Source organism: Oncorhynchus kisutch, unplaced genomic scaffold (assembly GCF_002021735.2).
Source record: "Oncorhynchus kisutch isolate 150728-3 unplaced genomic scaffold, Okis_V2 scaffold972, whole genome shotgun sequence".
Classification (NCBI taxonomy): Eukaryota; Metazoa; Chordata; class Actinopteri; order Salmoniformes; family Salmonidae; genus Oncorhynchus; species Oncorhynchus kisutch.
In genome coordinates, this window is record NW_022262917.1 from 1 (window position 1) to 19,906 (window position 19,906).

Genomic DNA, 19,906 nt, shown 5'->3' on the forward strand with positions numbered 1-19,906 from the left:
ATTATTCCATTTGTTAGTTCATAGTGATGTCTTCACTATTATTCTACAATGTAGAAAATAGTTTAAAAAAAAAACCTTGAATGAGAAGGTGTCCAAACCTTTGGCTGGTACTGTATATCTTATTGTCCCAAGGAAGACAGGATGGCCTCAATTTCAGCCCTGGAGGGTATTATTTTAGAAAAAGACCAAAAGTATTTAGGTGTAATTGTAACGTTGCAATATTTCACAGGCTACTGAGGGTGGTGCACCAACCTCCAGGCAAGCTTTAAAGGGGCCGTGTTGTATTTTGAGACAGCCTACATTGTCTGATGCTCTATGGGAAGATAGATAGTAATGCATTTGATTTGTGTTAGACCTTTTTTATGTTGGTGGGGGGGGGGGGGGGGGGGGGGCTTGAGTTTTTGAACAAGTAAAAACATTTTTTTTTTAAAGATATTTCCTTGCTAAAAAAACGTTAAACCCTGATATCTTTCTATAATTCTTCAATTTTTCTCTCTGTATTGTTGGGAAGGTCAGTAAGTAAGCATTTCACTGTTAGTCTACACCTGTTGTATTTACAAAGCATGTGACAAATAAAAAAGTTATTTATAGTTTAACTCTCAACAGTAAATTGAGACTCAGACTGAGTCCCCCCCCCCCAAAAAAAAATCTATATAATAATCTCAAATATAAATGGTGTAGAATCTTCTGATTTAGATTATATCTGCAGCGCCACTTAGTGGTCGAATGAGGGAAGCCGCTTTGGCCGACTCAATTTGTACGTTTGTATGAGACGTGCGTGATGATGTCTTATTTGGCAGCCAGATACACACGTCGTAAATACAATATTGATCGGAAGTCAAACTAATGGGCAATAGAAGCCATGCATTTATTTTATGGAACAATGGATTTGGTAACACTTCTTTAGCTAACTACACCCTTGAACACTAGCAAGTGAAATACGCCCCGGCGTAACGTCAGTACAAACTAACAACAACACGAGGTTGTACTGACAGGGCCTCGTCAAAAACCAGCTGGCAAATTAGTGCAACACCTCATTCTGAGGGGTATATCAATGTCAGAAACGTTACCACATCATGTGCGAGTTAACGTTCGCTAGTTAGTTGACTGTTTTGAGAAAAGTGTTCAACGAGGAACCGGAAGGACACCACTGATACATGTTGCCAACTTTCCATTTCAAACAGAGGCCTGATGATAGCCAACTCGCCGTTAATGTAGTCTATTTGCATGTCAGAGGGTGGACATTACACAATATTTAGCGATGTTACATAGCTATGTAGGTTGGCCCGGCATTAGCTTAACAAATTACGGATGGCTTGAAAACTTGAAAGCGACGACCATTTACAGAAAGTTGACATACACATCTCACTCACCGGCACTGACAATATTCGTTTCAATGCCTTGGTGTTAACAGGGTTTAGTAATGTTAGTTAGCTAACATTAATCAATAACAGTAAAGTAAAACACCCGTGTTAAGTAGCTAAAGCAAATCATCTGTATAGCTAGCTAATTATCTACCAGTTAAGATAGGTACCGAAACAATCTAGCTAGTGATTTTCAACACAAAAGTCGAGCGTAAATACACCTCTAATATACAAACAATGTACGATAAACAGGTAGCTAAACGTTAACTATCTGTTTTGAAAAGCAAACTAGACAAAACACTCGCCCAGGCCCAATAACCGAGGTTAGCTAGCCAGCTAGCATCGCTAACGCTAGTTCAGGAAAACTGACTAGCTTGTCCATATCTCGTTTGTTTTCTTTATTACTAGGTAACTTACTATCATGGCTGAGTTTGGATGTTTAATAGCACTCTAGTTATCTACATTATCTGACAAATGTTACAGTAACTAGCTGGCTACAAAACGGCACAGTTGTTGTTAGCGAGGTAACTTACGTTCTTAAAACATTTTTCCACCCATAGAAAAGTGTCAGGGACGTCTTGCAACGACCATTCACCGATTGAACAAATAACGTAACAAATACTCACTAAATATTTATTCCAAGATGAGCAGGAACATTAGACAATCCTTCAACAACAAAAAAAAAAATAATCCAGAATTGGTACGACCCTGTAATCGGAAAAAAATATCGTCGGAAACAAAACATTTCAGAAATTAAGATTAAAATTCAAGATGGCGGCTATAGCACAGGGAGCGAGGAGAAAGGCGAAGCACTGCCATCCAGAAGAAATAGACCCGAGGAATACTCCAACCATTCGGCATCAATTATGTCCAATAGTTTAAGATTAAACATAATATAATTGTCAAAACGACTTTAATATAAGTTAACTGATGATTTCGAGAAATAAAAACTATTAATTCCTGACTTTGTAAAAAAATAAATATCGGATGTACACAAAAGTAGTGCTGCATAAACAAACCTCTAAAGCGCTTCCTAAGAATCCAACGACAGCTGATAGGATCTACGCTCTTCTGCAGTCACACTCCGATAGAAAGCAAGTGAAGAGCAGAAAATATCGTGCAATAAGTCTATCTGCATAAAGATGGCATGTGAGCACAAAGGACTATTCTATACGGCAATACTACATTGACTCTCACCACTACTCTTTTTTCCTCCCAAGTACAATTTAACCAGTTGTTCAGAAAACCGGTTTCCCGGTCGACCTATCTGTGGCACAAGTTGATGTGCGGTAGCTATGGTTCTAAGGTACTTGTAGTTAAATCCATACACGACAGCAAACGATATACTATAAATCTGGGCACACAATACAGAAATCTGCAATATAACGACATTAAATCAGCTGTTACATGCTGAGCATGTTGGCAGTGTAGCCTAGTGTTAGAGCATTGGACTAGTAACCGAAAGGTTAGGTTCAAATCCCCGAGCTGACAAGGTACAAAATCTGTCGTTCTGCCCTTGAACAGGCAGTTAACCCACTGTTCCAAGGCTGTCATTGAAAATAAGAATTTGTTCTTAACTGACTTGCCTCGTAAAATAAAGGTTAAAAAAAAATGTACAAAAAATGTTCAAAGCATAATATTCTTAATCATACTAAACATAAACAAGCTGCAAAGACTTTCTCTCACACACACAGCTGGGCCGATTTGGCTACAATGGGTGAATTCCCTGTCCTGATGGACTTGCAAGACATTCTGCACCACATTTTCAAACGAAGCAAGATATTTCAGGGTTGTTGTCGTCCTTTCTTATTTGACAGTGTAGATCAGTGCCCAAACCTATGTAATTCCATGGTATTCGGAGTAATGACACAATTGTAACATGTACCAGTTTGCAATGTGTCATACACTGACTTTCCAATTGAAAATCTTAGAATAAATTGCAGTAGCATACAAGTTGGGCATTTCCATTTCACGCTTCCCTCTGTTGCATTTTTAAAACCCAACTCCTTTAGTATGGTGGATGTGGGTGTTCACTGCTTTTTAAACTGGGCATTATATCCTTCCCAAGGGGGGCATTTATTCAGAGATATTGACAGCTTCTTTGAAAATAGGAAAATATACAGCGCCTTGCAAAAAATATATATATATATAATTTGTTCACAATTCATGTCCTCGAGGCACTGCCCTTTTCAAACCTGTATGAGAGAAGAGGAACAAAAGTGTATGCAAGCCCTGGTTTATTGTGAAAAAGACTGAAAGTAAAGAAATCTTAACACACAACATGTTTTTAGAACATTCGAATAACAGTAAATGTTTTGTGTTGAAAATATTGTTCAAAATGTTCAATTGGCTAGTTGACATAATCAGTTACTGGCCCAGGCGAGTCACCTGAGTGAGCCCGAGTCACCTGAGTGAGCCCGAGTCACCTGAGTTAGGCCCGAGTCACCTGAGTGAGCCCGAGTCACCCGAGTGAGCCCGAGTCACCCGAGTGAGCCCGAGTCACCCGAGTGAGCCCGAGGTCACGCCGATGAGCCCCGAGTCCACCCGAGGGAGCCCGAGTCACCCGAGGGGAAGGCCCGAGTCACCCGAGGGAGCCCGAGTCACCCGAGGAGCCCGAGTCACCTGAGGGAGCCCCGAGTCACCTGAGTGAGCCGAGTCACCTGAGTGAGCCATTATTCAGGATAGTGTCTCAAGTTAAGTTAAATATCAATTCAAAAAAATAAAATAAAAAAAGTCAAGAGTGAACATTATTACAAGAGTTAATATAAAACATGTTACATACACAGTAAATTCAAATACTAATAATTAAAACACAAAAAACTTAAATATACAATACTCCTGAAAAATGGTCTGTTTCCCATTTAGTCTCCACCATCCTGTTACATGGAACCTGAGGGTGGGAAAGAGAAGAGGCCATGTTAAATAAACCGAAGATCTTTCAAATCACACAACAAAAAAAAAGTAGTTACTAGAGCCTGACCGATACAGTGCCATCAGAAAATGTTCAACATTTGGTTGTGTTACAGCCTGAATTCAAAATGGATTACCGTACCCCTCCCCCTCTCCTCATCGACACACAATACCCCATGGTGACAAAGTGAAAACATGTTTAGAAGTTTTTGATCATTTATTTAACATGAAATACAGAAATCTAATTTACATACATATTAACAGCTGAGTCAATACTTTGTGGAAGCACGTTTGGAGGCAAATACAGCCTTGAGCCGTGCTGGGTGTGTCTGTATCAGCTTAGAGTCGTGTTGGGTGTGTCTGTATCAGCTTAGAGTCGTGTTGGGTGTGTCTGTATCAGCTTAGAGCCGTGCTGGGTGTGTCTATCAGCTTAGAGTCGTGCTGGGTGTGTCTGTATCAGCTTAGAGCCGTGCTGGGTGTGTCTATCAGCTTAGAGCCGTGCTGGGTGTGTCTGTATCAGCTTAGAGCCGTGCTGGGTGTGTCTGTATCAGCTTTGAGTCGTGCCTGTATCAGATTTGAGTCGTGCTGGGTGTGTCTGTATCAGCTTTGAGCCGTGCTGGGTGTGTCTGTATCAGCTTTGAGTCGTGCCTGTATCAGATTTGAGCCGTGCTGGGTGTGTCTGTATCAGCTTAGAGCCGTGCTGGGTGTGTCTGTATCAGCTTTGAGTCGTGCCTGTATCAGATTTGAGTCGTGCTGGGTGTGTCTGTATCAGCTTTGAGCCGTGCCTGTATCAGCTTTGAGTCGTGCCTGTATCAGATTTGAGTCGTGCTGGGTGTGTCTGTATCAGCTTTGAGTCGTGCCTGTATCAGCTTTGAGTCGTGCTGGGTGTATCTATATCAGCTTAGAGCCGTGCTGGGTGTGTCTGTATCAGCTTAGAGCCGTGCTGGGTGTGTCTGTATCAGCTTAGAGTCGTGTTGGGTGTGTCTATCAGCTTAGAGTCGTGTTGGGTGTGCCTGTATCAGCTTTGAGTCGTCTTGGGTATGTCTGTATCAGCTTTGAGTCGTCTTGGGTATGTCTGTATCAGCTTTGAGTCGTCTTGGGTATGTCTGTATCAGCTTTGAGTCGTCTTGGGTATGTCTGTATCAGCTTTGCACATCTGGATTTTGGGCATTTTCTCAAAATTTTCCTTGCAGATTTTCTCAAGCTTTCTTAAGTTAGATGGGGAGTGGCGGTGAACAGCAATCTTCAAGTTTTTCCACAGATTTTAAATGGGACTCAAGTCTACGCCACTCAAGGACTTTCACATTCTTGTTCTGAAGCCATTCAAGCGTTGCTTTGGCTTTATGCTTGGGGTCCTTGTCCCGTTGAAACGTAACTCTTTGCTCCCAGTCTAAAGGTTGTTTGCACTCTGAAACAGGTTCTTATCACAGATTTTCTTGTATTTGGCTCCATTCTTTGTTCCCTCTCTTCTTACCAGTCTCTGCTACTGAAAAGCATCCCCATAGCATGACGCTGCCACCACCATGCTTCACAATAGGGAATGTGTTTAGACAGGTGATGCACTGTGCCTGTTTTATTGCAGACACTGATTTACATTCACGCCAAAGAGTTATATATTTTGTCTCATCAGACCACAGGATATTTTGCCTTATGCTCTCGGTCTTTTACATGCCTTTTTGCAAACACCAGGTCATGTACCTTTTTCCTCAGGAGTGGCTTCCATCTGACCACTCTCCCATATAAAGCCCAGATTGGTGAAGTGCTGTAAAGACTGTTGTCCTTCTGACAGGTTCTCCCATCTCAGCCAAGAACCTCTGTAGATCTGTTAAGAGTGGTCATTGGGTTCTTGCCCAATTGCTCAGTTAGGTCAGACAGCCAGCTCTAAGCAGTCTGGGTAGTTCCATATTTTTTCCATTTCCTATGATGGAGACCACTGGGCTCATGGAAACTTCTTCAACACTCTAAAAAAATTTTATACCCTTCCCCCAGATAGAATTGTGATTAAGCCTACAGTATATCTCAGAGCACTACAGACAGTTCCTTGGACTTCATGCTATAGTTTCTGCTCTGTCAACAGTGGGACTTTATGTACACACACAGCTGTGTTTCTTTCTCAATCATGTCCACATGTAGACTTCAAATCGAGTTGTAGTGACAAACCCAAGGATGATCAAAGGACATTGGATGCAATTTGTAGCGTCATAGCAAAGAGGTGTGAATACTTATGTAAATTAGATATTTTTCCATATTTCATTTTTTCAATATATTTTCAACAAAAATAAACATGTTTTCACTTTGTTATTATAGGGTATTGTGTGTAGATAAATGGATTAGAAAAAAATACATTAAACCCATTTTAAATTCAGACTGGAACACAAAATGTGTAATAAGTCAAGGGGTACCAGTACTATCCCCGATATTGTCCTTTTTAGCCGCTAAATCAGTACGGGTGGATGTTCACTGATAGCCGATATTGTCCTTTTTAACCGCTAAATCAGTACGGGTGGATGTTCACTGATAGCCGATATTGTCCTTTTTAACCGCTAAATCAGTACGGGTGGATATTCACTGATAGCCGATATTGAATAAATAGAATGAAACGAGGGAATCTCATGCTGATCGGAACACCTGCAGCCATTTTGCATGACATTATTATCGTCACAAAGTATGAAATCAACATGTGAAGCCTAGTTATTGGACAATTGCTCTTTTGGATCGAAATGTCTGAGAATTTAGAGTAGAAAGATGACACGTTTTCATTTCCCACTCTAAAAAAAAAACTATATATCGGCATCGGGAACTTTTGACACCCCAAAAATCGTAATCGGACCCCCCCCCCCCCCCCCCCCCCCCAAAAAAAAAAAAAACATATGGATCTGGTTCTAGTAGTTACAATCTGAAAACATACACATTGTTGTTGACTAATATTGGACAGTTTAATTGGAAAACCCTTCGAACACACACACACACACACACACACACACACACACACACACACACACACACACACACACACACACAGAGAGAGATCTATAGGAGATGACAAAAACAAGCAAGAACGCTCAGTGGACTCCATGTTGATTACCTTTTAAGCAGAGCCCTGTTCCTCCTTGACCTTGTTCTCCGCCTCCATCTCCTCCACGCCAGCCTGGGTCATCAGGTCACCAATGTTCTTCTCCAGGTCATCGATGCGGCCACTCATCTCATCGAGTACTCTTGTCAAGGAAGTGGGAACAACATTCAGGTGCCATGCCTACTATACAAAATGTCCCAAACTCCCAAAAGTTCCATAGAACTCCCAAAAGTTCCATAGAACTCCCAAAAGTTCCATAGAACTATGTAGCACCAATCCCTTTGGCCCAATCTGTCTGCTTGTTACAGCGGTCCATCAGTAATACAACGCCGATATTAATGTTCTGTATTTGGAAATGTTAGCAAAAAGTTGTACATTTCACTGTTAGTCTACAACTGTTGTTTATTAAAAAGCATGTGACAAATACAAGTGATTGATTTACACAATTTGCTTCAAACCCGGCTGACAAAACCTCCAGGATTGAGTGCATTACATGTATCTGAATGATCAAGTCATTGATATCATTAGACTACACTATGAGCAATCCAATTCAATTGTAACATAAAACGGTGTCATTCTAAAAGTCTGTCTTTGATAGCATTGAAATTGTGAAAAAAAATAGCATTGAAATTGTAAAAGGCAGGATATTTCTTCCAATGATCTGGTCTGACATGGTCTGGAATTTATCCTGCATCTGCTGCAGCAATGTCTGGACCTGTAAGAGAGGAGGACAGAACATGTAATCACTGTTTGTTGCAATGTGTGGGTGGACAGGTTTATATCCTGTAGCATAGCAGAATCGTATTGCATGCATGCATACTATTGAACTTTGTGGGCGTTGAAGCTGCCTCTGATGCCTACACCGCTGATACCATGGAAACCATGGGGATTTGCAGTTTTGTCGTCAAAAAACAACAAAAGTCAAGCTTTACAAGCCGGGAACACAATTACATTTAGCCATCTATCACCCATCTATCAGTTACATTTCAATAATAATAGCTGTAGCTAGCTAGCTAAACAGGACTAAAACAAAAAGGTAATGTAGCTAAACAGAAATTGACTGCAACTATTTCATTGGGATAAAAAAAAAAGTTAATGTTGCTACAAAAACGATTGGGGAGAAAAAAAACAGTAACTTTAGCCAGTTAGCCAGCCTGCTAGCTAACGCTAGCTAGTTCTCATGTTTTGAAATGGGATAGGATATGGCAAGGATTTGGGACTAATAATAAGACTCACCACCCCAGTCAGGTCCTGTACAGATTTCGGATCCTGGATCTCTGACATTACACTAAATTCGTGGCGCTGCTGTACTTATAAACCACTGGTTCGTCCGAGACGTCTTCTTCCTTCTCTGCAGTCGAAGCGAAACAACCTTGAATGATTGAGGGAATTATTTTACACTGGCCTGGGTTGAACCGGGCAATGGCCGTTTACCTCATCGGGCAAAAACGGAGAGTGAGGAGCGCCCTTCTCAAATGGAACAGTAATCTGCACCGCTTGGTCATGTTGTCAACAAGGCAGCATGGTGCATCGTCTAGAAACAAACAACATATATTTTCCAATAAAATACATTTTCTAATTAGTTTTAATTGGAATGGCAGATAAAGCGTTTTTCTTTAAATCAAAAGCAATCACATGGGAAAATACATACTCTAACTAATTACTACACGTGCTTGATTACCAAACTTTTGTCTTGAGCCGATTTCGAAATCTGACGGTCAGAGCATGGCACCTGGCACATGCCCATAAAGCAGCCCGGTTCCAAATGCAATCAATTTGGGCCGGTGTATAACACGGGCGCCAGAGCGAGATTAATCGAATCCCTTACTGACGAGTTACAGACCCCCCACCCCCCCCCCCCCCCCCAACGAGTAAACAGTGAAGCATGCGCATGATAAATCTCGCGAGTTTACCAAAACGGGAAACGAGCAAAAGGTATTGGATTAGAAGCGTTTATAATATAATGTGAACAACATTAGTGAGTATTTGGAAGAAATAGAGAAGAACCTGGAACATGATGCATGGCGGACAAGCATTTAGTAGGAAATATATATTTCAAAGGAAATTGCATCCTTCTCGATTTGATTTATGAAACGCACATTTATTTAATCGCCATTCATTTTCTGCCGGTTGAATTCACTCAACTCTTGACTTTTTCTTCTCCTGGCTTTGATTTAACAAAAGCCTCCCCTGTCATATAGGTAGGTTGGCTACAGTCCGTTTTTATTTCTCACCTCGTGTTGATTTTGTAATTCATGCCAGAATACGGGCTCAGCAGAAGTTTCAGTTTTGAAATAGGTTACAGTTTACTGTCTGATTGATTTGCAGTTAAAAAAGTAAATAAAGAAAACTACAACAACATCTTACAGATTCTGTTTAGGGCCTCTACCTATATGCACTATTGAACTAACGGAACTAAAGTATGACGTTATGTTCGGTGCATTGGATCAGAGCCTACTGGTGGAAAGCTGTGCTGTGGTGTCCTATTCGTTGTGAGAGACATGGACAACAGACTGGGTCTGGGTGATGAAGAGGAGGGAGATGTGGGGACCCTGTGGCACTCTTTGGACTGGCTGACGTCCTGTGTGATGGTGGTTGGAGGGGCTCTGCCCTACGCCTCACAGTACCAGCAGATCCTTCGGACCAAGAACACAGACGGCTTCTCTACACGCGTCTGCCTGGTTCTGCTGGTCGCTAACATCCTCCGCATCCTCTTCTGGCGAGTGGGTTTGGGGGTAAGGTTTACCTGGAGGTAATGCAGTGTCAGGTTTTCCGCTAATGTGTGTGTATGTGTGTGTGTGCGTCTGTTAGTTTGTGTGTATGTATGTGTGTGCGTCTGCCTGTTTGTGTGTATGTGTGTGTGTGTGTATGTATGTGTGTGCCTCTGCCTGTTTGTGTGTGTGTATGTATGTGTGTGCGTCTGCCTGTTTGTGTGTGTGTGTATGTATGTGTGTGCGTGTGTGTGTGTATATGCGTGTGTGTGTATATGCGTGTGTGTGTATATGCGTGTGTGTGTGTGTATATGCGTGTGTGTGTGTGTGTATATGTGTGTGTGTGTATATGCGTGTGTGTGTGTATATGCATGTGTGTGTATATGCATGTGTGTGTATATGTATGTGTGTGTGTATATGTATGTATGTGTGTGCGTCTGCCTGTGTGTGTGTGTGTGTCTGTTTGTGTGTGTATATGTATGTATGTGTGTGCGTCTGCCTGTGTGTGTGTGTGTCTGTTTGTGTGTGTGTGTGTGTGTGTTTGCGTCTGCCTGTGTGTGTGTGTGTATGTGTGTGTGTGTGTGTTTTCACACCTGCAGGTTTGGGAAGCAGTTTGAGGTGACTCTGCTCCTGCAGAGTGTGGTGATGATTCTCACCATGCTGGTGATGCTCAACCTCTGCTGCTCTGTGCAGAACACCAACCGTATCAGCACCAAACATCACCACATCACAGGTAACAGCAACCATATAGCACCCGTAGAATAACTATCTAACAGCCATCTGACTTCGGCTCCAGGCGTTTGGTTACGTTGAAAGCTTGTAGCAAAGGCTAACTACATCCTTTTAAAAACCATAAGGCAGCCATCTATCCACCATTTAATAATAACCATCCAGCCACCTCTGCAGCTGTTCTATTGGTTTACCACTAGAGGGAGATATTGGGGAGGAAAGAGGAAACAAAAACCTTCCATTATTTACCTTCTGTCTGTATCTCTCTCTCTCTGTCTGTATCTCTCTCTCTCTGTCTGTATCTCTCTCTCTCTCTCTCTGTCTGTGTCTATGTCTCTCTGTCTGTGTCTCTGTCTCTCTGTCTGTGTCTCTGTCTGTATCTCTGTCTCTCTGTCTGTATCTCTGTCTCTCTGTCTGTATCTCTGTCTCTCTCTCTGTATCTCTGTCTCTCTCTCTGTATCTCTGTCTCTCTGTCTGTATCTCTCTCTCTCTGTCTGTGTCTATGTCTCTCTGTCTGTGTCTATGTCTCTCTGTCTGTGTCTATGTCTCTCTGTCTGTGTCTATGTCTCTCTGTCTGTGTCTATGTCTCTCTGTCTGTGTCTCTGTCTCTCTGTCTGTGTCTCTGTCTCTCTGTCTGTATCTCTGTCTCTCTCTCTGTATCTCTGTCTCTCTGTCTGTGTCTATGTCTCTCTGTCTGTGTCTATGTCTCTCTGTCTGTGTCTATGTCTCTCTGTCTGTGTCTCTGTCTCTCTGTCTGTGTCTCTGTCTCTCTGTCTGTATCTCTGTCTCTCTCTCTGTATCTCTGTCTCTCTGTCTGTGTCTATGTCTCTCTGTCTGTGTCTATGTCTCTCTGTCTGTGTCTATGTCTCTCTGTCTGTGTCTATGTCTCTCTGTCTGTGTCTATGTCTCTCTGTCTGTGTCTATGTCTCTCTGTCTGTGTCTCTGTCTCTCTCTCTCTGTCTGTATCCCTGTCTCTCTGTTTGTGTCTATGTCGCTCTCTCTGTCTGTATCTCTGTGTCTGTGTCTCTCTGTGTCTCACTCTCTCTCTCTGTCTGTGTCTGTGTCTCTGTCTGTCTGTGTCTCTGTCTCTCTCTCTGTCTGTATCTCTGTGTCTCTGTCTGTCTGTGTCTCTGTCTGTGTTTCTCTGTGTCTCTGTCTCGCTCTCTCTCCATCCACCCCATCTCTCTCTCTATCAGATCTGGAACCCCGGTTCTTTTGGAGCTGGGATGGCTTTGAGGACTACCTCATCTTCCTGTTGGCCTTCACGCTGCCCTGTGCCTTCGCCACCCTTCTCCTCCTAGACTCCTCTCTGTTTGTGGAGTCCCTGGGCTTCCTGGCCGTGCTGACGGAGGCCATGCTGGGGCTACCACAGCTGCTCCAGAACCGACGCAACCACTCCACCACCGGCATGAGGTGAGGCTGAGGAAACAAACACATTTTCTTCAGGAAATTGACCCGCTCTACTCAGATAAAGGTTACCAGCTCTCACTCACCTGCTTCTCTCAGCATCCCCTACCAGTCATCACTCACCTGCTTCTCTCAGCATCCCCTACCAGCCCTCACTCACCTGCTTCTCTCAGCATCCCCTACCAGCTCTCAATCACCTGCTTCTCTCAGCATCCCTTACCAGCCCTCACTCACCTGCTTCTCTCAGCATCCCCTACCAGCTCTCACTCACCTGCTTCTCTCAGCATCCCCTACCAGCCCTCACTCACCTGCTTCTCTCAGCATCCTCTACCAGCCCTCACTCACCTGCTTCTCTCAGCATCCCCTACCAGCCCTCACTCACCTGCTTCTCTCAGCATCGCCTACCTGCCCTCACTCACCTGCTTCTCTCAGCATCCCCTACCAGCCCTCACTCACCTGCTTCTCTCAGCATCGCCTACCAGCCCTCACTCACCTGCTTCTCTCAGCATCCCCTACCAGCCGTCACTCACCTGCTTCTCTCAGCATCCCCTACCAGCTCTCAATCACCTGCTTCTTCATGCCCATCTATTCCTCTCTGTTTTATATGATAATGCAGCCGTGATGGCGAGCGGGGATGCAGTCCCTGATGAGTGTTTTGTTGTTGAACCAGTTATACATTGGAGCAGAGCGAGCCAACTTGATACATTGTATAATTTAATTTCCTGGTATAACCAAGAGCACGGGCCAGTCTGAGTAGGCTTTACAATTACACGTTTGCTAGCCTGTCACACAGTCTCTTGAGTGCCAGAGGAAAAATGGAGCACAGCTTCGCGACAGGCATGTCTTCAAGCGTTACAGATAGGAAAACGCCTTGTCTCAAAAAACACAAGACATTTTACCAGAGCCACCTTTTTTCTGCACGATTTCGTGCGCATTTGATATAATTTCACAGAACCACGCCGCGGGCCGTTTTTAAACTAATCCCGGGTCGCTAATTATTGGTTTGATAACAAACATGTTACCTAGCTAGCTAACAACCTGGTAACTTTACACTAGGTTTAGTCACATCTGATTGGCCCAGGAAGAAAGGAAAAGGGTTTGCTACTCGTGAGATGTGATTCCAAGGTAGTATTCATATAGGCCTAATGGGAGACTAAACTATATAGGATTCATATAGGCCTAATGGGAGACTAAACTATATAGGATTCATATAGGCCTAATGGGAGACTATATAGGATTCACATAGGTCTAATGGGAGACTATATAGGATTCATGTAGGCCTAATGGCAGACTAAACTTTATAGGATTCATATAGGCCTAATGGCAGACTAAACTATATAGGATTCATATAGGCCTAATGGGAGACTAAACTATATAGGATTCATATAGGCCTAATGGGAGACTAAACTATATAGGATTCACATAGGCCTAATGGGAGACTAAACTATATAGGATTCATATAGGCCTAATGGGAGACTAAACTATATAGGATTCATATAGGCCTAATGGGAGACTAAACTATATAGGATTAATATAGGCCTAATAGGAGACTATACTATATAGGATTCATATACGCCTAATGGGAGACTATACTATATATTCTCTATTAGGATTCATATAGGCCTAATGGGAGACTAAACTATATAGGATTCATATAGGCCTAATGGGAGACTATACTATATAGGATTCATATAGGCCTAATGGGAGACTAAACTATAAAACAACTCTCTTTTTCTTGGGCTACTTAAATTCTGTTTGGTGCCTAAGGTTTAAAAAAAAGTTGGGAGCAGTGTGTTTGTGACAGAGAGAGTGGTGTGTGTGTGTATTTATGAAAACTAGGGGGGTGGGGTGTGTGTATTTATGAGAACGAGGGGGGTGGGGTGTGTGTATTTATGAGAACGAGGGGGGTGGCGTGTGTGTATTTATGAGAACGAAGGGAGGGTGTGTGTGTGTATTTATGAGAACGAAGGGAGGGTGTGTGTGTGTATTTATGAGAACGAAGGGAGGGTGTGTGTGTATTTATGAGAACGAAGGGAGGGTGTGTGTATTTATGAGAACGAAGGGAGGGTGTGTGTATTTATGAGAACGAGGGGGGTGGCGTGTGTGTATTTATGAGAACGAAGGGAGGGTGTGTGTGTTTATGAGAACGAAGGGAGGGTGTGTGTGTATTTATGAGAACGAAGGGTGTGTGTGTATTTATGAGAACGAAGGGAGGGTGTGTGTATTTATGAGAACGAAGGGAGGGTTAACTGCCTGTTCAGGGGAACAGTGGGTTAACTGCCTGTTCAGGGGAACAGTGGGTTAACTGCCTGTTCAGGGGAACAGTGGGTTAACTGCCTGTTCAGGGGAACAGTGGGTTAACTGCCTGTTCAGGGGAACAGTGGGTTAACTGCCTGTTCAGGGGAACAGTGGGTTAACTGCCTGTTCAGGGGAACAGTGGGTTAACTGCCTGTTCAGGGGCAGAACTACAGATTTGTACCTTGTCAGGGGGTTTGAACTTGCAACCTTCCGGTTACTAGTCCGAAGCTCAAACCACTAGGCTACCCTGCCTCCCCATATCATTATGCATGTTTCCTTCCTGCCATATCTCCAGACCAATCACAGCTAGGCCTTTGGATATAAGCCAATCAGCCAATCAATGCAGCATTCTATTGTACAGTGAACAATGTGTTGTATTGACTAGAAGGGTCAAGTTAAATTCAATGTGTTGTATTGACTAGAAGGGTGAATATCAGTGACAGGTTTTTGTGTAATGCATAGGCAGAACATTTAGAAAATGAGAGAACAAGCTCTTCTAAATTTCATTTAAAAATAAATTATATTTCCTAGCAACAACCGATTTTTAAATGAATTTGCCCATGGAGTTTAGAGGATGCAATATATATTTATTTATTTGATTTCATTTTATTTCACCTTTATTTAACCAGGTAGGCTAGTTGAGAACACCTTTATTTAACCAGGTAGGCTAGTTGAGAACACCTTTATTTAACCAGGTAGGCTAGTTGAGAACAAGTTCTCATTTGCAACAGCGACCTGGCCAAGATAAAGCATAGCAGTGTGACACAGACAACAACACAGAGTTACACATGGAGTAAACAATAAACAAGCCAATAACACAATAAAACAAGTCAATGACACAGTAGAAAAAAAGAAAGTCTATATACAGTGTGTGCAAAAGGCATGATGAGGTAGGCATAGGCCACAGGAGTGAATAATTACAATTTAGCAATATAATACAATGATATAATATAGGTGACCCTTGGATGCACAACGGGGCCTGGGAGGCTCACAGGAATCCACAGTAGACCCACTCTATCTATGATCCAGTTTTCAATGCATTACTTATTTTATTCCCCCCAAAAATGTTTAGCGCTGTAATTTAAGTTTTTTTTAAACTGCAAAATTATCTTTACGCCATGGAAACATTTGTACTGTTACCGAAAATTAGCTTTAAAACTGCAAATGTTCTCTATGTCCCTTGGCAAAATGTGTACAAGTGTAGGAAATTAACATGAAAACTACAAAATTCTCTCTCCAATTTGAAAAGGGGAGGGGGTGCTTTAAAATGTCCTTTCCCAGAACCCAGACTTTAAAATGTCCTTTCCCAGGACCCAGACTTTAAAATGTCCTTTCCCAGGACCCAGACTTTAAAATGTCCTTTCCCAGAACCCAGACTTTAAAATGTCCTTTCCCAGAACCCAGACTTTAAAATGTCCTTTCCCAGGACCCAGACTTTAAAATGTCCTTTCCCAGGACCCAGACTTTAAAATGTCCTTTCCCAGGACCCAGACTTTAAAATGTCCTTTCCCAGGACCCAGACTTTAAAATGTCCTTTCCCAGGACCCAGACTTTAAAATGTCCTTTCCCAGGACCCAGACTTTAAAATGTCCTTTCCCAGGACCCAGACTTTAAAATGTCCTTTCCCAGGACCCAGACTTTAAAATGTCCTTTCCCAGAACCCAGACTTTAAAATGTCCTTTCCCAGGACCCAGACTTTAAAATGTCCTTTCCCAGTACCCAGACTTTAAAATGTCCTTTCCCAGGACCCAGACTTTAAAATGTCCTTTCCCAGGACCCAGACTTTAAAATGTCCTTTCCCAGGACCCAGACTTTAAAATGTCCTTTCCCAGGACCCAGACTTTAAAATGTCCTTTCCCAGGACCCAGACTTTAAAATGTCCTTTCCCAGGACCCAGACTTTAAAATGTCCTTTCCCAGGACCCAGACTTTAAAATGTCCTTTCCCAGGCCCCAGACTTTAACATGTCCTTTCCCAGGCCCCAGACTTTAACATGTCCTTTCCCAGGCCCCAGACTTTAACATGTCCTTTCCCAGGCCCCAGACTTTAAAATGTCCTTTCCCAGGCCCCAGACTTTAAAATGTCCTTTCCCAGGCCCCAGACTTTAAAATGTCCTGTCCCAGGCCCCAGACTTTAAAATGTCCTTTCCCAGAACCCAGACTTTAAAATGTCCTGTCCCAGAACCCAGACTTTAAAATGTCCTTTCCCAGGCCCCAGACTTTAACATGTCCTTTCCCAGGCCCCAGACTTTAACATGTCCTTTCCCAGGCCCCAGACTTTAACATGTCCTTTCCCAGGCCCCAGACTTTAACATGTCCTTTCCCAGGCCCCAGGCCCCAGACTTTAACATGTCCTGTCCCAGAACCCAGACTTTAACATGTCCTTTCCCAGGACCCAGACTTTAACATGTCCTTTCCCAGGACCCAGACTTTAACATGTCCTTTCCCAGGCCCCAGGCCCCAGACTTTAACATGTCCTTTCCCAGGCCCCAGGCCCCAGACTTTAACATGTCCTTTCCCAGGCCCCAGACTTTAACATGTCCTTTCCCAGGCCCCAGGCCCCAGACTTTAACATGTCCTTTCCCAGGCCCCAGACTTTAACATGTCCTTTCCCAGGCCCCAGACGTGGTTCGTCCGGCCATGAGCTGCTGCAGTAAAACTCCTGGTATGCTTGTAATTGCTGAATGTTTTTCTTTCTCATTGTGAGGTGAAGCTAATGAGTGTTTACTCTGACGAGAGCTATCCTCTGAAACACGTTCCAGCCGTACCCTGAGACACACTAACTGACCTACTAAATCAACTATGTTTGTCTCAAAATGGCACCGTATTCCCTACCTATAATGCAATGCACTTACACAGTGCACTATCTGGGGAATAAGTTGGCATTTGGGATGTGACCTAATAATACTCAGATGACACCCGGCTGTCTGCCAAAACCTGTTGGTTATGATAATGAAGAAGCACCATTAAGTCAACAACCATTGTAGAGTTGAGGTCACGATGATGTGAGACTCTCAGCCTTGCCATGCTTCTCTGTTTAAATTGGATATGATAGATAATCATTAAGATAAGCTACATATACAGATGCTAAGCTAATACCAGTTTGTGGCTTGGCACATTGTAGAGTTGAGGTCACGATGATGTTAGACTGTCAGCCTTGCCATGCTTCTCTGTTTAAATTGGATAAAATAGATAAGCTACATATACAGATGCTAAGTTAATATCAGTTTGTGGCTTGGCACAGGGAGAACGGTGCGACTGCAGACCGCCATTCATCTGCAGGAATTCCTGTTTATACTTTGTTGGGTAAAAATGTTATGCTTTGACTCCGGGAGGCAGGTCTACTCCAGTAGAGTAGGGGGCGGTAACCGTATGCCTGCCAGACCTAAAGAATACTCCGGTACACATTAGGGTGCCGGGATCGTGTACTAGCTAGTCCTAAAGAGGACTCTGCTACACCTTCTGGGTGTCATAGGGCTATAGGGCCAGTTTGGGCTGCCTCAGACACCAGTCAGCCTGGCCTACAGACCTTCTGGGTGTCGTAGGGCTATAGGGCCAGGTTGAGCTGCCTCAGACACCAGTCAGCCTGGCCTACAGACCTTCTGGGTGTCGTAGGGCTATAGGGCCAGGTTGAGCTGCCTCAGACACCAGTCAGCCTGGCCTACAGACCTTCTGGGTGTCATAGGGCTCATGTTGGACTGCCTCGGGCACCAATCGGACCTATTTGACACACCTGGAGGCAAACAGGTGCAGCACCATGTTTCCTCTTCTCAGTGACTCTGTCATTCAAAGGGATGGTCAATGATCCTGTTTTCTTATTGCCATGTTTTCTGTCTTCAGTGTGAACATGGTCCTACTGTGGATGGCCGGGGACAGCTTCAAGACGGCCTACTTTGCCCTGAAGGAGAGCCCCCTCCAGTTCCTGTTGTGTGGGCTGACTCAGGTACTGGTGGATCTGGCTATCCTCTATCAAGTGTGTCTCTACAGCCAAGACCCCTGGGACAAACTGGCTTAGCTATCTCTAACCCTAGCTATCTCTAACCCTAGCTATCTCTAACCCTAGCTATCTCTAACCCTAGCTAACTCTAACCCTAGCTAACTCTAACCCTAGCTAACTCTAACCCTAGCTAACTCTAACCCTAACTAACTCTAGCTAACTCTAACCCTAGCTATCACTAGCTAACTCTAACATTAGCTAACACTAGCTAACTCTAACCCTAGCTAACTCTAACCCTAGCTATCACTAGCTAACTCTAACCCAAGCTAACTCTAACCCTAATCATAACCCTCTATCAAGTGTGTCTCTACAGCCAAGACCCCTGGGACAAACTGGCTTAACTAACCCTAACCTAACTAACCCTAGCTAACTCTAACCCTAGCTAACCCTAACAAACTCTAACCCTAACAAACTCGAACCTTAACTAACTCTAACCTTAACTAACCCTAGCTAACTCTAACCCTAGCTAACTCTAACCCTAACTAACTCTAACCCTAGCTAACTCTAACCCTAGCTAACTCTAACCCTAACTAACCCTAACTAACTCTGACCCTAACTAACTCTAACCCTAACTAACCCTAGCTTGGAGAGGAGTAGAAGGTGCTCAACTAAGGTGAGATGAGGTTCAACCTGGCCACATCTACATCATGTTTATGATGGTACACTGGAAACCAAAACAAACTGTTTCTGTCAGTTTGGTAGCATTTTGTTGCATTTCCTGTCTACTGACAGCAGCTACAGGGTCAACAACACATGTCAACACAGGAACAGCCACCCGTAGGAGTCAGACATAACAGTCGTATACTACAATACCAAGCACAGATATACTGAGTGGACAAAACATTAGGAACACCTGCTCTTTCCACGACATAGACTGACCAGGTGAATCCAGGTGAAAGCTATGATCCTGTGTCACTTGTTAAATCCACTTCAATCAGTGTAGATGAAGGGGAGGAGTCAGGTTAAAGGTCTTTTTAAGAGTTGAGACAATTGAGACATGGATTGTGTTCGTGTGCCATTCAGAGGGTGAACGGGCAAGAAATGAATATTTAAGTGCCTTTTTAAACGGGGTGTGTCAAGAACTGCAACGCTGCAACAGTTTCCTGTGTGTTTCAAGAACGGTCCACCACCCAAAGGACATCCAGCCAACTTGACACAACTGTGGGAAGTATTGGAGTCAACATGGGCCAGTATCCCTGTGGAAGGCTTTCAACACCTTGTAGAGTCCCTGTGGAACGCTTTCAACACCTTGTAGAGTCCCTGTGGAAGGCTTTCAACACCTTGTAGAGTCCCTGTGGAAGGCTTTCAACACCTTGTAGAGACCCTGTGGAAGGCTTTCAACACCTTGTAGAGTCCCTGTGGAAGGCTTTCAAACACCTTGTAGAGTCCCTGTGGAACGCTTTCAACACCTTGTAGAGT

The 19,906-nt window shown here is 43.5% G+C and overlaps 2 protein-coding genes and 1 long non-coding RNA gene across 3 annotated transcripts; 1 reads left to right on the top strand and 2 right to left on the bottom strand.

The window, feature by feature from the left end:
• Positions 1–3,584: 3,584 nt before the first annotated feature.
• On the bottom strand, positions 3,585–4,247 carry LOC116363958 (uncharacterized). Its single transcript, XR_004207912.1, has 2 exons — positions 4,025–4,247; positions 3,585–3,790 (listed from the first exon to the last, which is right to left on the bottom strand). It is a non-coding gene; the product is annotated as an uncharacterized LOC116363958 (long non-coding RNA).
• A 3,085-nt stretch (positions 4,248–7,332) lies between these two features.
• Positions 7,333–8,740, bottom strand: LOC116363959 (heat shock factor-binding protein 1-like). Its single transcript, XM_031817269.1, has 3 exons — positions 8,584–8,740; positions 7,996–8,062; positions 7,333–7,484 (listed from the first exon to the last, which is right to left on the bottom strand). Exons 1-3 carry the CDS (start codon positions 8,629–8,631, stop codon positions 7,363–7,365), a joined length of 237 nt encoding a protein of 78 aa, XP_031673129.1. The 5' UTR covers positions 8,632–8,740; the 3' UTR covers positions 7,333–7,362.
• A 1,820-nt stretch (positions 8,741–10,560) lies between these two features.
• Positions 10,561–18,603, top strand: LOC116363960 (solute carrier family 66 member 2). Its single transcript, XM_031817270.1, has 3 exons — positions 10,561–10,791; positions 11,984–12,200; positions 18,331–18,603. Exons 1-3 carry the CDS (start codon positions 10,626–10,628, stop codon positions 18,503–18,505), a joined length of 558 nt encoding a protein of 185 aa, XP_031673130.1. The 5' UTR covers positions 10,561–10,625; the 3' UTR covers positions 18,506–18,603.
• Positions 18,604–19,906: the final 1,303 nt, after the last annotated feature.

Excerpts from the sequence above, each read along its gene's own strand:
- LOC116363959 (XM_031817269.1), bottom strand. The coding sequence starts at position 8,631 with ATGTCAGAGATCCAGGATCCGAAATCTGTACAGGACCTGACTGGGGTG. Across the intron at positions 8,063-8,583 it reads TACAGGACCTGACTGGGGTG|GTCCAGACATTGCTGCAGCA; the intron begins GTGAGTCTTATT and ends CCTCTCTTACAG. Across the intron at positions 7,485-7,995 it reads AGACCAGATCATTGGAAGAA|TCGATGAGATGAGTGGCCGC; the intron begins ATATCCTGCCTT and ends TGACAAGAGTAC.
- LOC116363960 (XM_031817270.1), top strand. The coding sequence starts at position 10,626 with ATGTGTGTGTGTGTGTGTTTTCACACCTGCAGGTTTGGGAAGCAGTTT. Across the intron at positions 10,792-11,983 it reads CAAACATCACCACATCACAG|ATCTGGAACCCCGGTTCTTT; the intron begins GTAACAGCAACC and ends TCTCTCTATCAG. Across the intron at positions 12,201-18,330 it reads CACTCCACCACCGGCATGAG|TGTGAACATGGTCCTACTGT; the intron begins GTGAGGCTGAGG and ends TTCTGTCTTCAG.